This window comes from Littorina saxatilis, linkage group LG12 (genome assembly GCF_037325665.1).
Source record: "Littorina saxatilis isolate snail1 linkage group LG12, US_GU_Lsax_2.0, whole genome shotgun sequence".
NCBI lineage: Eukaryota > Metazoa > Mollusca > Gastropoda > Littorinimorpha > Littorinidae > Littorina > Littorina saxatilis.
Genome location: NC_090256.1, coordinates 17,420,376 through 17,437,032, shown reverse-complemented (window position 1 = coordinate 17,437,032; position 16,657 = coordinate 17,420,376). Strand labels below are relative to the sequence as shown.

The following is a 16,657-nucleotide window of genomic DNA, read 5'->3' as shown; positions in this document are numbered from 1 at the left end:
CACGTGACTAACCTTGTCACATATCAAGTTCAGCTATCGACAATTCTGCCTCGACAGCAGAAATCACCCCCGTGAAATTCGTGCACCACAAAACATCCGTGGTCCTTCTGCGCTGTCAACAAAATTCACAACCGTTGACAGTACGCACAGGCGTTTTCTATCGCAATTGACCAAGAGAAGGCACCCCACCGAGTGACACTTTCTTGATCCATGTCACTAGATCGTGACACACTCTCTCTCTCTCTCTCTCTCTCTCTCTCCTCACACACACACACAGACACACACCACACACACATGCAAACTTCATCACACACACACGCACTCACACACACAAAGCACATAGTCAGACAGACATCAACACAGACCCTTACATACACTCGCACTCAGATATAGTCTAACACGCACTCACACACACAAAGCACATAGTCAGACAGACATCAACACAGACCCTTACATACACTCGCACTCAGATTCTACACTCTCACTTGTTCTCTCTCTCTCATTCTCACTCTTACACATATACACATGCATGCACAAATACACGCGTGCAAACGCACACACACACATGCACACGCACACACACTTGTGCACATAAACATGCAAACACACACACGCCACATGCGCGAGAGAAAAGCGCCAGAAAGAGGATGTCGTCACGATGCATTGACATCAAAACATCTTGACGTTTACTGTAATTGCGCAAGCATTATGCCGTAGTCTCGGAAATTCCACCCTAACATATCTGCCCTGGGTGGTGACGGATCAAAAATCGAAGAATTGGTCGTCACCCACCGTATTTTACTTAGTATGTTCCCAATTTTTGGTGAACTTCCATCCCCAACTGTACCCTGAGTTTGTGCACAAATAATCCTTCTTTATCATGTATTATCGGCATGAACATTTCTCAAGTCGATTACAGTATAGCGTTCGTGGGATACCTCCAGCTTCGCTGGTATAAATGGGTGTCAGTGTCACTGTGTGTGTGTCCAATAAAGAGCCTGCTCATTCGTCTCTCTATCATTCCTCTCCCTACCCCTCTCTCTCTCTATTCCAGTACTATCTAAATCTGAGAGACAAAGGGAAGTAAGTGGGCTAAATGCATATGAAATGGCACCTGAGAGGATAACAAGTCGCGTAAGGCAAAATTACTACATTTAGTCAAGCTGTGGAACTCACAGAATGAAACTGAACGTAGTCCGCCGCTAGTGCAAAAGGCAGTGAAAGTGACGAGCCTGTTTGGCGCGGCAGCGGTTGCGCTGTGCTTCATAGGCAGCACGCTTTACTGTACCTTTTAAATTTTCTGAGCGTGTTTTTAATCCAAACATATCATATCTATATGTTTTTGGAATCAAGAACCGACAAGGAATAAGATGAAATAGTTTTTGAAACGATTTTGGAAATTTAATTTTGATCATAATTTTTAATTTTTTTAATTTTCAGAGCTTGTTTTTAATCCAAATTAACATATTTATATGTTTTTGGAATCAGAAAATGATGAAGAATAAGATGAACGTAAATTTGGATCGTTTTATAAAAATTTTTTTTTTTTACAATTTTCAGATTTTTAATGACCAAAGTCATTAATTAATTTTTAAGCCACCAAACTGAAATGCAATACCGAAGTCCGGCCTTCGTCGAAGATTGCTTGTCCAAAATTTCAATCAATTTGATTGAAAAATGAGGGTGTGACAGTGCCGCCTCAACTTTTACAAAAAGCCGGATATGACGTCATCAAAGACATTTATCAAAAAAGAAAAATACGTCCGGGGATATCATTCCCAGAAACTCTCATGTCAAATTTCATAAAGATCGGTCCAGTAGTTTAGTCTGAATCGCTCTACACACACACACACACACACACACACACACACACATACACCACGACCCTCGTCTTGATTCCCCCTCTATGTTAAAACATTTAGTCAAAACTTGACTAAATGTAAAAAAGGGGGTTTCACAGCACAATAGCTTCAGGAGAAGTACCCCTGTGGTGGCAAATAACTTAGAGATCCCTTACCTTGTAGACAGGCCGCAGGTGACCAAGAGGTTTCTCTGAACATCAAAGTCAGACAGCATGCTGCTGTGTGCATCCAAAACATGCTCTTTGCGCATTGTACTAGCATCATACAATGTTACCTGAAAAGTACAGAGCAGCCGTTATTTGTGAATGCAGAAAACACATTCAAACTTGAAGTAATATGCAGTTCAACCACTTGATGAAATGCCTCCCTTAGATCAGCTAACATAGAAAAATTACTTCATGCAAATTCAAATAAAGCACTAAAGTATTGCATCAGAAATTCCTTTTTTTACTTGATGCTCCATTATATATCACTCTGCCAGCTAAATTCAGTGGTGCACAGTCTGTACAGGCTTCTTCTTAGTTCATGGCCTGATACCCCCATGTACTTTTGTGTTAATTTGCACATGTGGGGTTTTAGTTACGTGTATGACTGCCTTTTCCTTGCTATTTAGACTGCCATATGCCGATTTCTGGGGGCTTTAGTTTTACAGTCTAATACTGACCTTGCCTGTGGCATCACCAGCACACAAATATTTTCCTGATTGTCGGAAAACAGCGCACCCAGCCTCTCCGACCTCATACTGAAAGCAGAGATGACAAACAGAAGAGATTTTATACAGAAGATTTTCATTGTCATACTGATTCAAGAAAAATGCAAAATAAGTCACGTAAAGAGATATCAAAATGTTCAGTCAATCGGTCAGCCTAGAAGATAGAAACTGAACTCTCTATTGACTGTAAGTCATGATCTAGATCGGGCGGGGATATAGCTCAGTTGGCAGCGCGCTGGATTTGTATTCAGTTGGCCGCTGTCAGCGTGAGTTCGATCCCAGGTTCGGCGGAAATTTATTTCACAGAGTCAACTTTGTGTGCAGACTCTCTTCGGTGTCCGAACCTCCCCCCGTGTACACTACATTGGGTGTGCACGTTAAAGATCCCACGATTGACAAAAGGGTCTTTCCTGGCAAAATTGCTCAGGCACAGTTAATAATTGTCTACCTATACCCGTGTGACTTGGAATAATAGGCCGTGAAAGGTAAATATGCGCCGAAATGGCTGCAATCTACTGGCCGTATAAAATTTCATCTCACACGGCATCACTGCAGAGCGCCTAGAACTGTACCCACGGAATATGCGCGATATAAGACTCATTGATTGATTGATTGATTGATCTTCTGGAGCCTTATTTGTTCTAATTCTAAAGTTTAAATACAAGCACTGATAGTAATAATACTTCTTACCTGAAGATAGAGGTTTGAACGCCCTTCTAAAAAAAACTCAAAATAAACGTTTATCATAATCATAGTGATATCAAACTTAATAACTTGCTTTTTCGAAGCATCCTCCTTTTGGGAGTTGAAACAGCTGTTATTCAATTCAATACAATAATAATGAAGCTGTTGCTAATGCTATGATTACCACTTCAATAACATGAGACACAAAAGCACGCAGAACATATTCAAAGCTGACCTTGTTGACTACTTGACCTTTAAGGGCGTTGAACTCGATGACCTTCTTCTGATGACCGCCCATTATGATGGTGTCAGGGCTGGTCTGAATCATGCACTGCATCTGCTGCATGTCGCTGTCACTGAAAATACAACACGGATCAAAGATGAGAATTATCAAATATCAGAAACGATTAGGTCAGTTCTATGTTCACATAATCCGTCTCTTTGAGTTTTACCTAACGTTTTTCCCTTTAGAGAACTCAGGCATGGGAATTGAAAAAAGTAAAAAAGGCTGAACATTTGTAAGTAATGGCAAAGTCGACGGCGCGAAGCGCCTAGCCCTGCTAGGGGGGTTCGGGGGCATGTCCCCCCGGATTTTTTTCTCTCCAAAGAACCCAATTGGTGCAATTTGGTGTCATCTAAACTCCAAGTTTGCCATTAAATTCAGCTTTTAGAACCATTTTTGCCTCCCCCATTTAATTTTTCGGCGGACACTTTTGCTTTTTCGGCGGAACAAAAAAAAAATTTCGACGGAAATTTGCCTTTCGGCGGACAATTTCCATGCCTGAGTACTGTTGTGGAAAACTGGGACATTTTGTCAGAAAACAAGCCTGGAATGCCTGGTTTTTTGATGGCAAGATTTGTTGGGGTATTTAGTATTTATCTTATTCCGTCATTGTCCTTGGGAAATTCCCTCTCTATCCGTGACACTTAACACCACAACATAACAGATGCTCACAATAACATGTTTCCCTGGAACATTTTATGTGTCTGTCTTTTTCATGGAAATTTTTAATTTTGGATGCAGTTCTTCATTTTCCTTATTATGGAAATCTAAACACTGAATACAACTGAACTTAATGAATTTCCAGAAATCTGCAAGACGGATAATGCCCTGATCAACAAAGGTCAAAGTAATTTAAGCAAGTTCGACCTGTTGTATAAGCATAAAGCGCTTTGACCTTCGGATAAGGCGCTATATAAATAAAGAGAATAAAAAAAAAAATTAAAAAAAATACTGCCGCATAAAGCTTCTTTTTTTTTAAGTGAACTTTAAACTCAAAGTTATTTTCTTACAGAGCATAAGCTTTAAAATTAAAAGATGGAAACTTGTACTGACGTATATGCATAGACTGCTTGAGCCCTGCGCAGGTTCAACCGTAGTCGTGTGCTTGTCAAGGAGAGAACGCCTCCATCCACCGCCAAAAGCTGACGAACCTCTGGCTGGGTGTCAGTCCCTGATGAAACGTGAAATGCACTGTGCTTCTCACACTGCATTCCATAATATGAAGTCACATGTCCCTGTCAATCAAAAATAATCATATTTATTCATTTTGAATAATAAATTAACAAATTAAAAAGAAACCTGTAGAGAGAGAGTTAGTTAGACTAGACAAAACAAGAGACAGACAGAGAGGGGGGGGGGGGGAGATGAAGAGGGAAGAGTTAGACTATGAAAAAGAGAGACAGACAAGGAGAGGGGAGATGAACAGGGAAAGAGACGCAGGGAGGAAGGACAAGTCGCGTAAGGCGAAATTACAACATTTAGTCAAGCTGTCGAACTAACAGAATGAAACTGAACTCACTGCATTTTTACAGCAAGAGCGTATACTCGTAGCATCGTCAGTCCACCGCTCGTGGCAAAGGCAGTGAAATTGACAAGAAGAGCGGGGTAGTAGTTGCGCTGAGAAGGATAGCACGCTTTTCTTGATCTCTATTCTTTTTAACTTTCTGAGCGTGTTTTTAATCCAAACTTATCACATCTATATGTTTTTGGAATCAGGAACCCACAAGGAATAAGATGAAATTGTTTTTAAATCGATTTCGGAAATTTTATTTTAATAATAATTTTTATATTTTTAATTTTCAGAGCTTGTTTTTAATCCGAATATAACATATTTATATGTTTTTGGAATCAGAAAATGATGAAGAATAAGATGAACGTAAATTTGGATCGTTTTAAAAACAAATTATTTTTTTTACAATTTTCAGATTTTTAATGACCAAAGTCATTAATTAATTTTTAAGCCACCAAACTGAAATGTAATACCGAAGTACGGCCTTCGTCGAAGATTGCTTGGCCAAAATTTCAATCAATTTGATTGAAAAATGAGGGTGTGACAATGCCGCCTCAACTTTTACAAAAAGCCGGATATGACGTCATCAAAGGTATTTATCGAAAAAAAGAAAAAAACGTCTGGGGATATCATTTCCAGGAACTCTCATGTCAAATTTCATAAAGATCGGTCCAGTAGTTTGGTCTGAATCGCTCTACACACACACACACACACACACAGAGACAGACAGACACACACACACACATACACCACGACCCTCGTCTCGATTCCCCCTCTACGTTAAAACATTTAGTCAAAACTTGACTAAATGTAAAAAAGAAGGAAAATTATGAAAACTGCATCATGTAATGATGTAAACAGAGGAAGAGGAGATGATTTTTTTCTCAGCTTGAAATAATTGTTAAAATGGTAATTACTTAATTTGTAAAGTCTGCAAGACAGCATCAAATAATGTACCAAGGAACATCCCCAAAGAAAATGTTGAGAACTTTCCTCTTTGAATGTTACAACTTACATGTATTGAAGTTACAAAAGGTTTTCTGTGACATTGACAGATTGAGAACCTCCTGACTTGGGCCGTTGAGAAGAATATTGTTTTGCTGTATCTTGAAATTAGTGCTCCAGTGAAAGGAACTTTCTGCCTCTATTGATCTGTGAAACTGAAAGTGAAAGTGCAAGTTTCCTTGAATGACAAAAAAGGAAAAGACCGTCTTTGGATGGAACAAATATTGGGGATAAATCAGGAGACAACCCACTCACCCTCTGTGTACCCGCCCATAGCAACTCCTGGCTGTCGAAGCTACAGGCCGTCACAGGCAAGTGGTTGATGCTGGCCTGCTTCACCAGCACCGGCCTGTAGTCCATTTCCGCCACAACATTGGGTGTGAACACTGGGCCCATGTTCTGGCCTTCGTGGAATCCTTCAGGCGCTCCTACTGATCCCAGCATGTTGGGGTCCACCATCATGTCTTGGCCTTGGTGGACACCACTGCCTCCCCCAAAGAGGGGAGAACCTTGGAAGTTCATTAGATCCTAAATCTGCGGCAGAAACGACATGTGTTAGAAAGTGTAAGAGAAAGAGAGATTGATAAGTATAATGTGTTTATGAGGGTTGTGTTTGTGTGCATGTCAGAGAGAGAGAGAGAGAGAGAGAGGGAGAGAGAGAGAGAGAGAGAGAGAGAGAGAGAGAGAGAGAGAGAGAGAGAGAGAGAGAGAGAGAGAGAGAGAGAGAGAGAGAGAGTTAGAGTGAGAGAGAGAGAAAGATGATGTGGACATTTTAAAAAAAATACAAAAACGTACTCTTAATTTGTTTACATCAGATTCAAATGCATCTGGATTACCCGGTAATCTTGAACTTTAGTGTGTTAAATTCATTGCTCATAATTCAGAGGCCGTTCAGCCTCCAAATTTGTAGAACCTGCACTTGTAATCATAACATTAACAAGTCGTTTTAGATCACTTTGTAGTCACGGAATGAACTCCAATGAACTGTACGACGCGTCGAAGAAGGAATTATGTGTATGAGCAGACAGGGGAGGCAACTCTATCGTGTAAATGATGTCCCTTGGTTGACAACGTGTGGCATTTTCGTTGATCAAACAACCAAATTAATTGATTATGCTTAAGTCTTGAGCTCAATCCGTCAAGAGACCTTTTCGGTATTTTAAAACAGAAAACTTCGTTGTTTGCAGAACTTTTCGAAACGTTATGTTTGTACATCATTGCGTGTTAAGGGTAATCCGGTTATAGTGGACTTTAGTGTGTTAAATTCATAGCTCAGGATCCAGTGGCTTTCTTTACTTATTTTTGATACAAGTCCCTGTAATCAAACCAAAGGCAAAGAACATTTGTCGTGAAATTAATAATAATAGACCCTATCGGTATTCCAAGCTCTAGTAATCTCTCGCAAGCTTCAGAGCATAGCAAAGCATGTGGTACAGCGACATCGCGCGAGCTGCAAAAGAAAAGGTTTCTGGATCTGGATCTGGATTCGTTATGTTGCAGGAACCACTGTTGGTCATCTTTGCAACGGATGCGGGAGAGCGCATACAATAATTTCGAATACTGTACAATAAAAGTCCTGACTTTGGTGGGACAAGTCATATATACTGTCCCGTCACATCAATCATTCAATGTCTTTTCGCTCTAGTCTTAGTGACTTATTAAAATGTTAAAAACTGAGCTCTGTAGGTGGTCAGTGTTGGGGCAGCCCTGATGACGGCAGTCTCAGCGCTGAAGATGTTTGAAGTTCTCGCGACGTTCAAAGCATAATAAAGAGCGTGACTCGCGAGAGCTAACTGCTCAGATACCGAAAAGGTCTTGGGTTTTTCTTGCGTGTTTCGTCTGCTGAAAGTTGAAACACGCAAGAAAAACCCAATTTCCTTCTATAATTTTGCTAATTCTGTGACGCGATCACGAACATGTGCCTGTGCAATGAAAAGAAGAACGCCAAGTCACAAATACAGCTTACCTACTATAAATGCAACAACCACTATTATACTAAAATACTGAACACAAACAAAGCTCTAATGTTCAAACGCGAAGTGAAGCGCCATGTTTTGGGGGCTACATGCGGAGCTGGTTGTTATCTTTCATTTTCGCATCGAATTAAGTAAAGCTAGGCACGCAATAATTTTCGGCGAAAGGTACACTCGATTCAATCATTCCGGCGTGTTGAAATACGATCGATGACAAATTTATTTTAACTTTTAGTTCAGAAATATTGAAAGCCCAGGAATGTCGCTGTAATGGTCCCCTGCTGCTACTGCATATGATAATGAGGAGTAGCCACTAGAGTATCAATACTGTGGGTGAAAATACGCATTACCCAGCAGACTGGCTCAAATTAATACTGAGAGCAATAACTGAATTCTTTTTTCATCAAGACAAGATCAGTACAATTCGAAGTTGTGAAAGTTTGAAAAAAGAAAAGCTCGGAAGCAGGGTCACGCAAGGGTCGTAGCAGACGACGGTTTATGCATATCGCCGTTCCTCTCAACAGTCAAAAGCCATCGCTGGAGTTCTTGTGAACCACAGCCGTTTGTTTCGTGCATAAAAACGTGCTATTGTTGATAAGCTCACATCGAGTCGCATTCAAATGACTAACTGACGACTACATTGTGAAAAAGGGAAACTGGATCACACGGGTTCACGATGGCTCAGGGGTAAGATAAACCACGCAAAAATAAATTCTTTGAAAATTGTTCGCTCTTTACGGAGGGCACCTAGGATGTTCTCAATCGGTGAGTGTTTAAATGAAAGGGTGTTTGTACTGTGTGTAAAAGCCTGACCGTATCTGTGATGGTTTACGGGAGGCTTACTGTGCCTTTAATCCAAACATATCATATCTATATGTTTTTGGAATCAGGGACCGACAAGGAATAAGATGAAATTGTTTCTAAATCCGATTTCGGAAAAATAATTTTAACCATAATTTTCATATTTTTAATTTTCAGAGCTTGTTTGTAATCCAAATATAACATATATATATATATGTATATGTTTTTGGAATCAGAAAATGACGAAGAATAAGATTAAATTGTTTTTGGATCGTTTAATAAAAATATAATTTTAATTACAAGTTTCCGATTTTTAATGACCAAACTCATTCATTAGTTTTTAAGCCTCCAAGCTGAAATGCAATACCAAAGTCCGGCCTTCGTCAAAAAATGCTTGGCCACAATTTCAATCAATTTGATTGAAAAATGAGGGTGTGACAGCAAGTGCCGCCTCAACTTTTACAAAAAGCCGGATATGACGTCATCAAATGTATTTATTGAAAAAGTGAAAAAAAACTTCCGGGGATATCATTCCCAGGAACTCTCATGTCAAATTTCATAAAGATCGGTCAAGTAGTTTAGTCTGAATTGCTCTACAAACACACACTTGATTAAATGTAAAAAGACAATAAAAATTACGCTTGCATAGCCATCTAAGAATTTTGTTAAATACCATGTAAGTGGCTACCATTTAAAAGCCATAGTAGAGTATATGGAAGCTATCTATGACGAGAGGTCGGATACTAATAATTGGTTGGTTGTCTATGGTAACTATTGCACAACTGGAGCCTACACATAATGTCTTTTCGTTGTAAGAAAATATAAATCTGTCTCAGTGAAAGTTTGGCATATTGCACACACTTAGAATTAAAAAAAACCTTTGAAATCCGATCATTTTTAATCCGATTTCTATCTGTGGATGGCTTTACTGAACATCAAACTGAAAATCAAATGAGAACGGCTGATAATTCAATTCAATTCAATTCAATCACACTTTATTTTCTGAATGTAATAAACAGAAATGTTTCTCACACGCTAGCTCCAAAGCCTAGTTTTTAGACTCGGATTAAACAACTCTCCGTCATGGATTCGACAAGACACTCCGTTCAATGCCTGGGCACATACGCAACTAGTAATCAAGCTCAACCAGTTGTTGCGAGCGACGCTACGAAGATAGCCGGAAATTGCCGACTAAGACCATGTTGATGTATCCGAAAATGTATACGTCAATTAGTGTGCAATGCTGTCGTAGTGTGATCGGACGTTCTTCGGGTTAAAGTTGTGTCTTTGCGATGCACAGCTAAGCCAAAGTCGTTCAAGTTTTGCATATTGTCAAGGCGAACACAGTGGACAATTATGTGTCAAGCAGACACGAGGACGTAATCGGAGAGTTGTCGTCTGCTCAAGTTGCAACATCTTAGAGGTAAGACATGAAGTCAGTTTCTGTCCCATGGTTGTTGCACTTTAGCTTGTTTATCGTTTGTATTTTCCACATGGATAGTTTGGTTGTGTGAGAGAGGGAGGGCGGTTACTTTAGCCCTCGACTAACGAGTGTGCAGTTGTAGAGTTACAGCCGCGGAACGTGCGTGACTGTATATTTTGGTAAGAACCCCAGCAGCTAGTACCGCAGGTATTTCTGCGAGCCGGCGCTCTGTTGTGTGTGTGTGTGTGTGTGTGTGTATGCCTGCATCAGCATGCATGCGAAAAATGAGAGAACTTCTTCGTGACCAACTTATTTGTACACTTCAAACTGAAGACCTTGTAGATTTCATCAAGATTTAAACTATAATATGTGCACATCCTAGATACTGGGTCACAACTATGGGACATGGACACCAGGAAAAAAAGTAGGACTGAATTGAGTGAAATACTCTTTTTTAAGTGCAAAAGACATGCCTGTATCTTTTTCTGTCAAAGAGAGGACCTTTCATATCGGGGTTTCTTTAGAAATGACAATTAGACACATGCAGTACGCTCTATGTCGTGGGTTACATGGTTTCCACTTTAGGCTTCAATATCCCACAGGAAAGAACTTTAGCTCAGTTATTGCATGTGGCATGTGGACAACATTGATAAATAAATATGCAAACATGAAAGTTTGAAATTACAAGTTTCCATAAGTTAACTAGATCGAAGTAGAAAGTGGAAACCGTAACCCACGCAATTTCCAGGTGCAAAAGTTTTTCTTGTAGGTCAAATGTAGCAACTAGCCTTTTGGGCACCCTTTTGGGTTTTAATACATGATAGAAAGATTTAAGTGAGCAAAAAGTTTTCGATCTGTGCTCACTGGGTTTATGTGTATAGAGATAATACTGTCGTGAGTTACATGGAAACCATAGTTTGTAATGTCTTTTATTTCCAAAGAAAAGAACTAAAACTTGATTATTGCAATTTGCATGTGGACAACATTGATAAATAAATATGCAAACATGAAAGTTTGAAATTACAAGTTTCCATAAGTTAACTAGATCGAAGTAGAAAGTGGAAACCGTAACCCACGCAATTTCCAGGCGCAAAAGTTTTTTTTGTAGGTCAAATGTAGCAACTAGCCTTTTGGGCACCCTTTTGGGTTTTAATACATGATAGAAAGATTTAAGTGAGCAAAAAGTTTTCGATCTGTGCTCACTGGGTTTATGTGTATAGAGATAATACTGTCGTGAGTTTCATGGAAACCATAGTTCGTAATGTCTTTTATTTCCAAAGAAAAGAACTAAAACTTGATTATTGCATGTGGACTACATAGATAAATAACTATGCATACATGAAAGTTTGAAATTTTCAAGTTTCCATAAGCGACAATCCTAAATGAGAGAATTAATCGATTGTCGATCGTGCGTTGCAGAAGAATCGAAAATTTCATAATGGCGCCGATCATGAGAACACATGTGCTGCTCAAACTTTGCACCAGATCAAGCTTTAATCAGCAAAATATCGCAAAATTCGTCGATGAATATATGCTACAATTGTCAAAAAAGATTTTACAGGTCTCAAACAGTGAAGATACAGCGTGGTCTGTCGTGAGTTACGTCTCAAAAACCGGAAACGAATACGATTGGGTGGATAAATTCTCATTGTCTATTCACATGACCGGGTCAAACGTCATGAATGGAACTTTCCACGGTGTTCCCGCGATCTCACAACGCGTGTGTGATAGGCAATGCGGGATTTGTCGTCTGCTGTGGCCATGCTTTCGTGCATTACAGATGGAAACGAAACAAGGGTGGGGTACATTCAAGCGCGATTATAAGCTGAAATAAATTTGTTTCCTACCGTAGTGCTGTGTTTTGAAAACCTAAATGTTGTTGAAATAAATAAATAATGACTTTGAATAACTTTGAGGTTTCCTTTGTTCAGCAGATCGCATTTTTTGATGAAGTTGAAACCGGAAACGACGGTAACCCACGATTACGTGTTTTCTTTGCCGATCAAACTCCCAGAAGAAGAAAAATAGATGTAATTCTTGAGTGTGTATGTCGAGAATAATCCTTCAGCTGACCCATAAACATCACAATAAAATTCACAGAGCTTTATTCTCCATTATGTACAGCTGCAACACAGACTGGTGTATTTTTGTCCCAGTTTTAGGTGCTGTTTTGGGGGCATTTTGGCTAAAAATTAAATCGTTTAAAACCCACAGCAATGTTTGGAAACCCAAACTTGGTTGTTACAGTAAGTCAAATCCATCCCCTTTGACATCAAAGCATCCCCTTTGTCATCCATTGGTCAGAGATATTGTGACAGTCATTCAAAGTTGACAACCCATAGTATTTCCCAGTATCTAGGACGTGCACATATAAAAGCTAATGATACTTTTTGCAGTGTGATTCAAATGGTTTGCAAACTGTATTCTTTCTCATCTTTCAAGAGTTTGATGCCAGAATTTCACTAACCCTTCAGAGTAATAGTACGCACTTGACTATGGCTTAATTGAGTATTATAACTTGTAGCCTAGGTGCGTCATACACACATATGCAGACACACACACACATGCATATGCACACACACACACACACACACACACACACACACACACACACACACACACACACACACACACACACACACACACACACACACACACACATACATAAACATACACACATGCAGACACACTGACACATAGCTATAGGTGCACAGTTGTACACACACACACACACACAACAAACACTCACACACACACACACACACACACACACACACTCACACTCACACACATTAATTTCTAGTGTATGTCTGCTTTTGTATCTCCCAACATCCCTACACTTACCACTATACAGGCTTTTTCACAAAAGCTACACTGCTTCAGAGGCTAGAGCAAAGGTAATCTTTTATTTACTGCACTGAGCTAGGACATTGTTTCTACTCGGTCTTGCCTAGGGCACTTCACTGAGTTTGCAATCAGTAAACTGAATAATTGATGTACTGGCTGTCTGTGCTAACTGCATGGAGCCTATGGAACCAAGTCTATGTCTCACATGAGTCACATTTGGCTTGCAGAATTAGAAGAAACAGAGACGAGTGGGAAGTTAGGTACACATGCACTCAAAGCATTTTTGTCACTGGTGTTAAGGATGAATGGAAGATTTAAATTAACAGAATCTCAGACACAAAAAACGTCTAGCTTCGAAGAATGCAAATTTAAACATAGGGTGAAGTGAACGCTAGAATTTCACATAGAACTTTTGGCTTTCTTTCTTTCTTTCTTTATTTGGTGTTTAACGTCGTTTTCAACCGTTCAAGGTTATATCGCGACGGAACTTTTGGCTGGGAGAATAAGAAACAAAAGAGGGTGAAGTTGGACATACATACATGTTTTCATGTATCCACATGTTACATGTATTCAAACATGTATATGCACTCATGTAGACATACATGTATTCACAGCTTTCGTATAGCTAAATATGTCAAGAATCAATAGAAAATTCAAACTGATACATACTGATAATTCATACATGTACTATATGTACATACATATATATGTATACTACATACATTTATTCATGTCTGTATTATACAAATAATACAGGGTTTAACCTGGGAGAAAAAGGCAATGGGACATTTGTCTCCCTCAACCAAATTCCGATGGGACATAGTCGAAGGCAAGAAGCGCCACAGAGGCCTGTACGCGTTTTTCACCAATTATGTGAAAGGGTGCAAAATGGTGCCCTCCAAAATTAGCCGCTATATCGTGTTATCCATGTATGTTTGTGAGAGAGAGTGTGTGTGTGTGTGTGTAATCCGATGTAAAGTGTACATTTGGTGGCATGGTGGTACGTAATCTCAATGCCCTTTGACGCACTGAAGGGAATTGTGATGGGACATTTTCAATGGCGTAGGGTGCACAAGTAAATGAAACCCTGTAATACATACATGTATGTGATACATACACGTATATAATACATTTAGCTTTCAGAATAAAAAGCAGAAATGAGTTTGAAGGTTGCGCATGTGCTGGCAAGCATGTCTATCAGTGATGATTGATCATGAACAGAAACATTTAAAAGAAGAAAATTGCATTAATTATCAGTGTATACATGTAAACACTTTAAAATTGGTTGCTCAGAAAGCACCCTGAAAAAGTTATTTTAGTAAACAATTTCTACTTTTTGGTGGTGGGTGACATTCATTATGGCAGGGAGATGAGATTGACAGAAGTACAAGTACAAACAAAAATTGAACCAAAAATAAAAGTAGTAAAAGCATCTAGATATTATTATTTTCTGTGTTGGTGTTTATACGGCAACAAGCAAAGAATAAACTGAACATGAGTGTGATTCAACAAGCAAAGAATAAACTGAACATGAGTGTGATTCAATGATGTCATGGTTGTTCTTTTGAGCCAGAAGATGTGGAGAATTGATGTGCAATAAACCACAGGCTCAACTGATAACGTGGAAAAATAATAATAATTACCACATGACATGAGGCTGATTGGCGAGGGTGTTGAATTATTTGTAAAATGTACTAGGCTTTTTATATGTTTTTGATTGTGTTTACTCCTGCAAATTGTAGAATTATTATACTCCTGAGAAATGTTCAATCAGTGGCACTGAACCAAAGACAAGAGATGAGGAGCCAACTACAGGAAGAGGTATTGAGATTTGCCCCCCCCCCCCCCCCCACTCTCTCTCTCTCTCTCTCTCTCTCTCTCTCTCTCTCTCTCTCTCTCTCTCTCTCTCTCTCTCTCTCTCTCTCTCTCTCCTGGTAGATAGGTTCTTCTTTAGGGCAGGAGTCAAATGTAAAAAAGCAACCAGATCACTGCTTATTCTTTTACTTTGGTAAGATGAAGATTCAGATGGCTTGAGTTGTGTTCTCTCTTTCTCTCTCTCTCTCTCTCTCTCTCTCTCTCTCTCTCTCTCTCTCGTCTATCTCTCTCTCTCTCTCTCTCTCTCTCTCTCTCTCTCTCTCTCTCTCTGAGTTTAAAACTCAAACAAAGCATCAGGGGCATGGATATTTAGTAACCCTTGGCTAAATTCTTTATGAGACTCTGTGTCCATCTGCTTCTTTTCCCCTCACAGTCTCCTTCGTTGTTTTGCCCTAAGTCAAGAGTTTCTGCTCTCACCCATTTGCCCTCCACCTAAGAGCCATAGGTGACTCGGGTACGACAATTATTGTTTTTATCCCACAGTGGGTTACCTCTCTTAGACCGTATGCGGGAGCACTGCTCAGTTCCATTCAACCGTCCTCTGACACGGCGCGGCATGAGCCTGCGGAGAAAATGGTTCTTCGTGGGGGTATTACAGTAGAACTTTTTTCTTTTGAGCCACCCACCCACCCCGATCCGATTTATAACGTCCCCCTTTTTATGACCTCGCTTTTGTTCTTAAGCCGGCCTTATCAATTACCTCCATTTGGGTCAAGTTTGGGTTGAAAAAAACACACCCAAAAACCGATGTATTCTCCGTTTGTAATGCTAGATTTGTGAACTTCAGAAACGTCCCGGGTTTGGTGACCTCTAAGGCTCTAGACAAAAGTCTCAGGTCGATCCAGGTCAAACTTCAACGTCACAATAGGGTCGAGTTTGGTTCAATCGGAAGGAAATTATCATTTTCTTGAACGTCTCGGGAGCTTAGCAGATAATGTGTTTCTGAATCGTCTTACTTGATGACAAAGATAAGTCGTATGAGCGTTTGCTGCTCTCTCATTTTTGTGTGATAGGCAGGTCGCTCGAGAAGAAGCTAGTAGAACTTTTCTTTTGTTTTGTTTTGCTTTATATTTAATTGGCCCTGAAGGTTCATGCACCGTGTTCTTGCATGACAGTGTGAACATTATCTTGTCCTTTTTCTTCTGATCTCCAGACGCGTGCACGTAACCGCATGCAGCCACACGGCTACAAAATCGAAGGGCAGAAATTGAAAAAAGGAAAAGCAGGAAACAAAAGCTTAAGAAGAAGCAAAACAAAACGAAAAGGGGTACAAAAAATGGTTAAAAGAGGAAACATTCATCGTTTTATGTCTCCTTGAATTTGACAGTTTCGCAATTCCTACTCAAAAACCCAAGAAACGGATAAAACTTAAAAAGAAGAAAAAAGAAAAACTGGCTTTGAAACCAATTACAAGTTGTGGCATCAGGCAGGTTTGCTTGTTTGTTTTTTATATTCTTCGTTAGTTTGTTCTTCTTTTTGGCTCACGTATTGGCTCACGTAAGTGTAGCCTATGCGATGCTAACTTTTGTCTGTCTGTGCGTGCGTGTGTGATAGAAACTTTAACATTTGACTGAACACCGAAATACTAATTTTACCGGGTTATTATCCAAGCAACAGCTTCAAAGTATTGAAGCAATGATCAACATTTCGTCGGCACGTATGTATTTAAAGTGTGTATCCAA

At 39.7% G+C, this 16,657-nt stretch overlaps 2 protein-coding genes across 4 annotated transcripts in view; one reads left to right on the top strand and one right to left on the bottom strand.

Annotated features, from left to right (window-relative positions):
* LOC138981394 (PAN2-PAN3 deadenylation complex catalytic subunit PAN2-like) overlaps positions 1-8,115 on the bottom strand; it is a 53,331-nt gene extending 45,216 nt beyond the window's left edge. For all 3 annotated transcript variants that reach the window (XM_070354307.1, XM_070354308.1, XM_070354309.1), the window contains exons 1-6: positions 8,023-8,115; positions 6,312-6,590; positions 4,595-4,776; positions 3,494-3,614; positions 2,527-2,604; positions 2,018-2,136 (exon numbers count right to left, since the gene is read on the bottom strand). In XM_070354307.1, the coding sequence (XP_070210408.1) occupies positions 2,018-2,136; positions 2,527-2,604; positions 3,494-3,614; positions 4,595-4,776; positions 6,312-6,578 (767 nt within the window). In that variant the 5' untranslated portion in view covers positions 6,579-6,590; positions 8,023-8,115. The remainder of the gene's footprint in view (positions 1-2,017; positions 2,137-2,526; positions 2,605-3,493; positions 3,615-4,594; positions 4,777-6,311; positions 6,591-8,022) is intronic.
* A 1,927-nt stretch (positions 8,116-10,042) lies between these two features.
* The window catches only part of LOC138981392 (complexin-like), a 234,657-nt gene continuing 228,042 nt past the window's right edge, over positions 10,043-16,657 (top strand). Inside the window, exon 1 of the mRNA XM_070354305.1 lies at positions 10,043-10,253. The gene's annotated coding sequence lies outside the window, so the exon portion shown is untranslated. The remainder of the gene's footprint in view (positions 10,254-16,657) is intronic.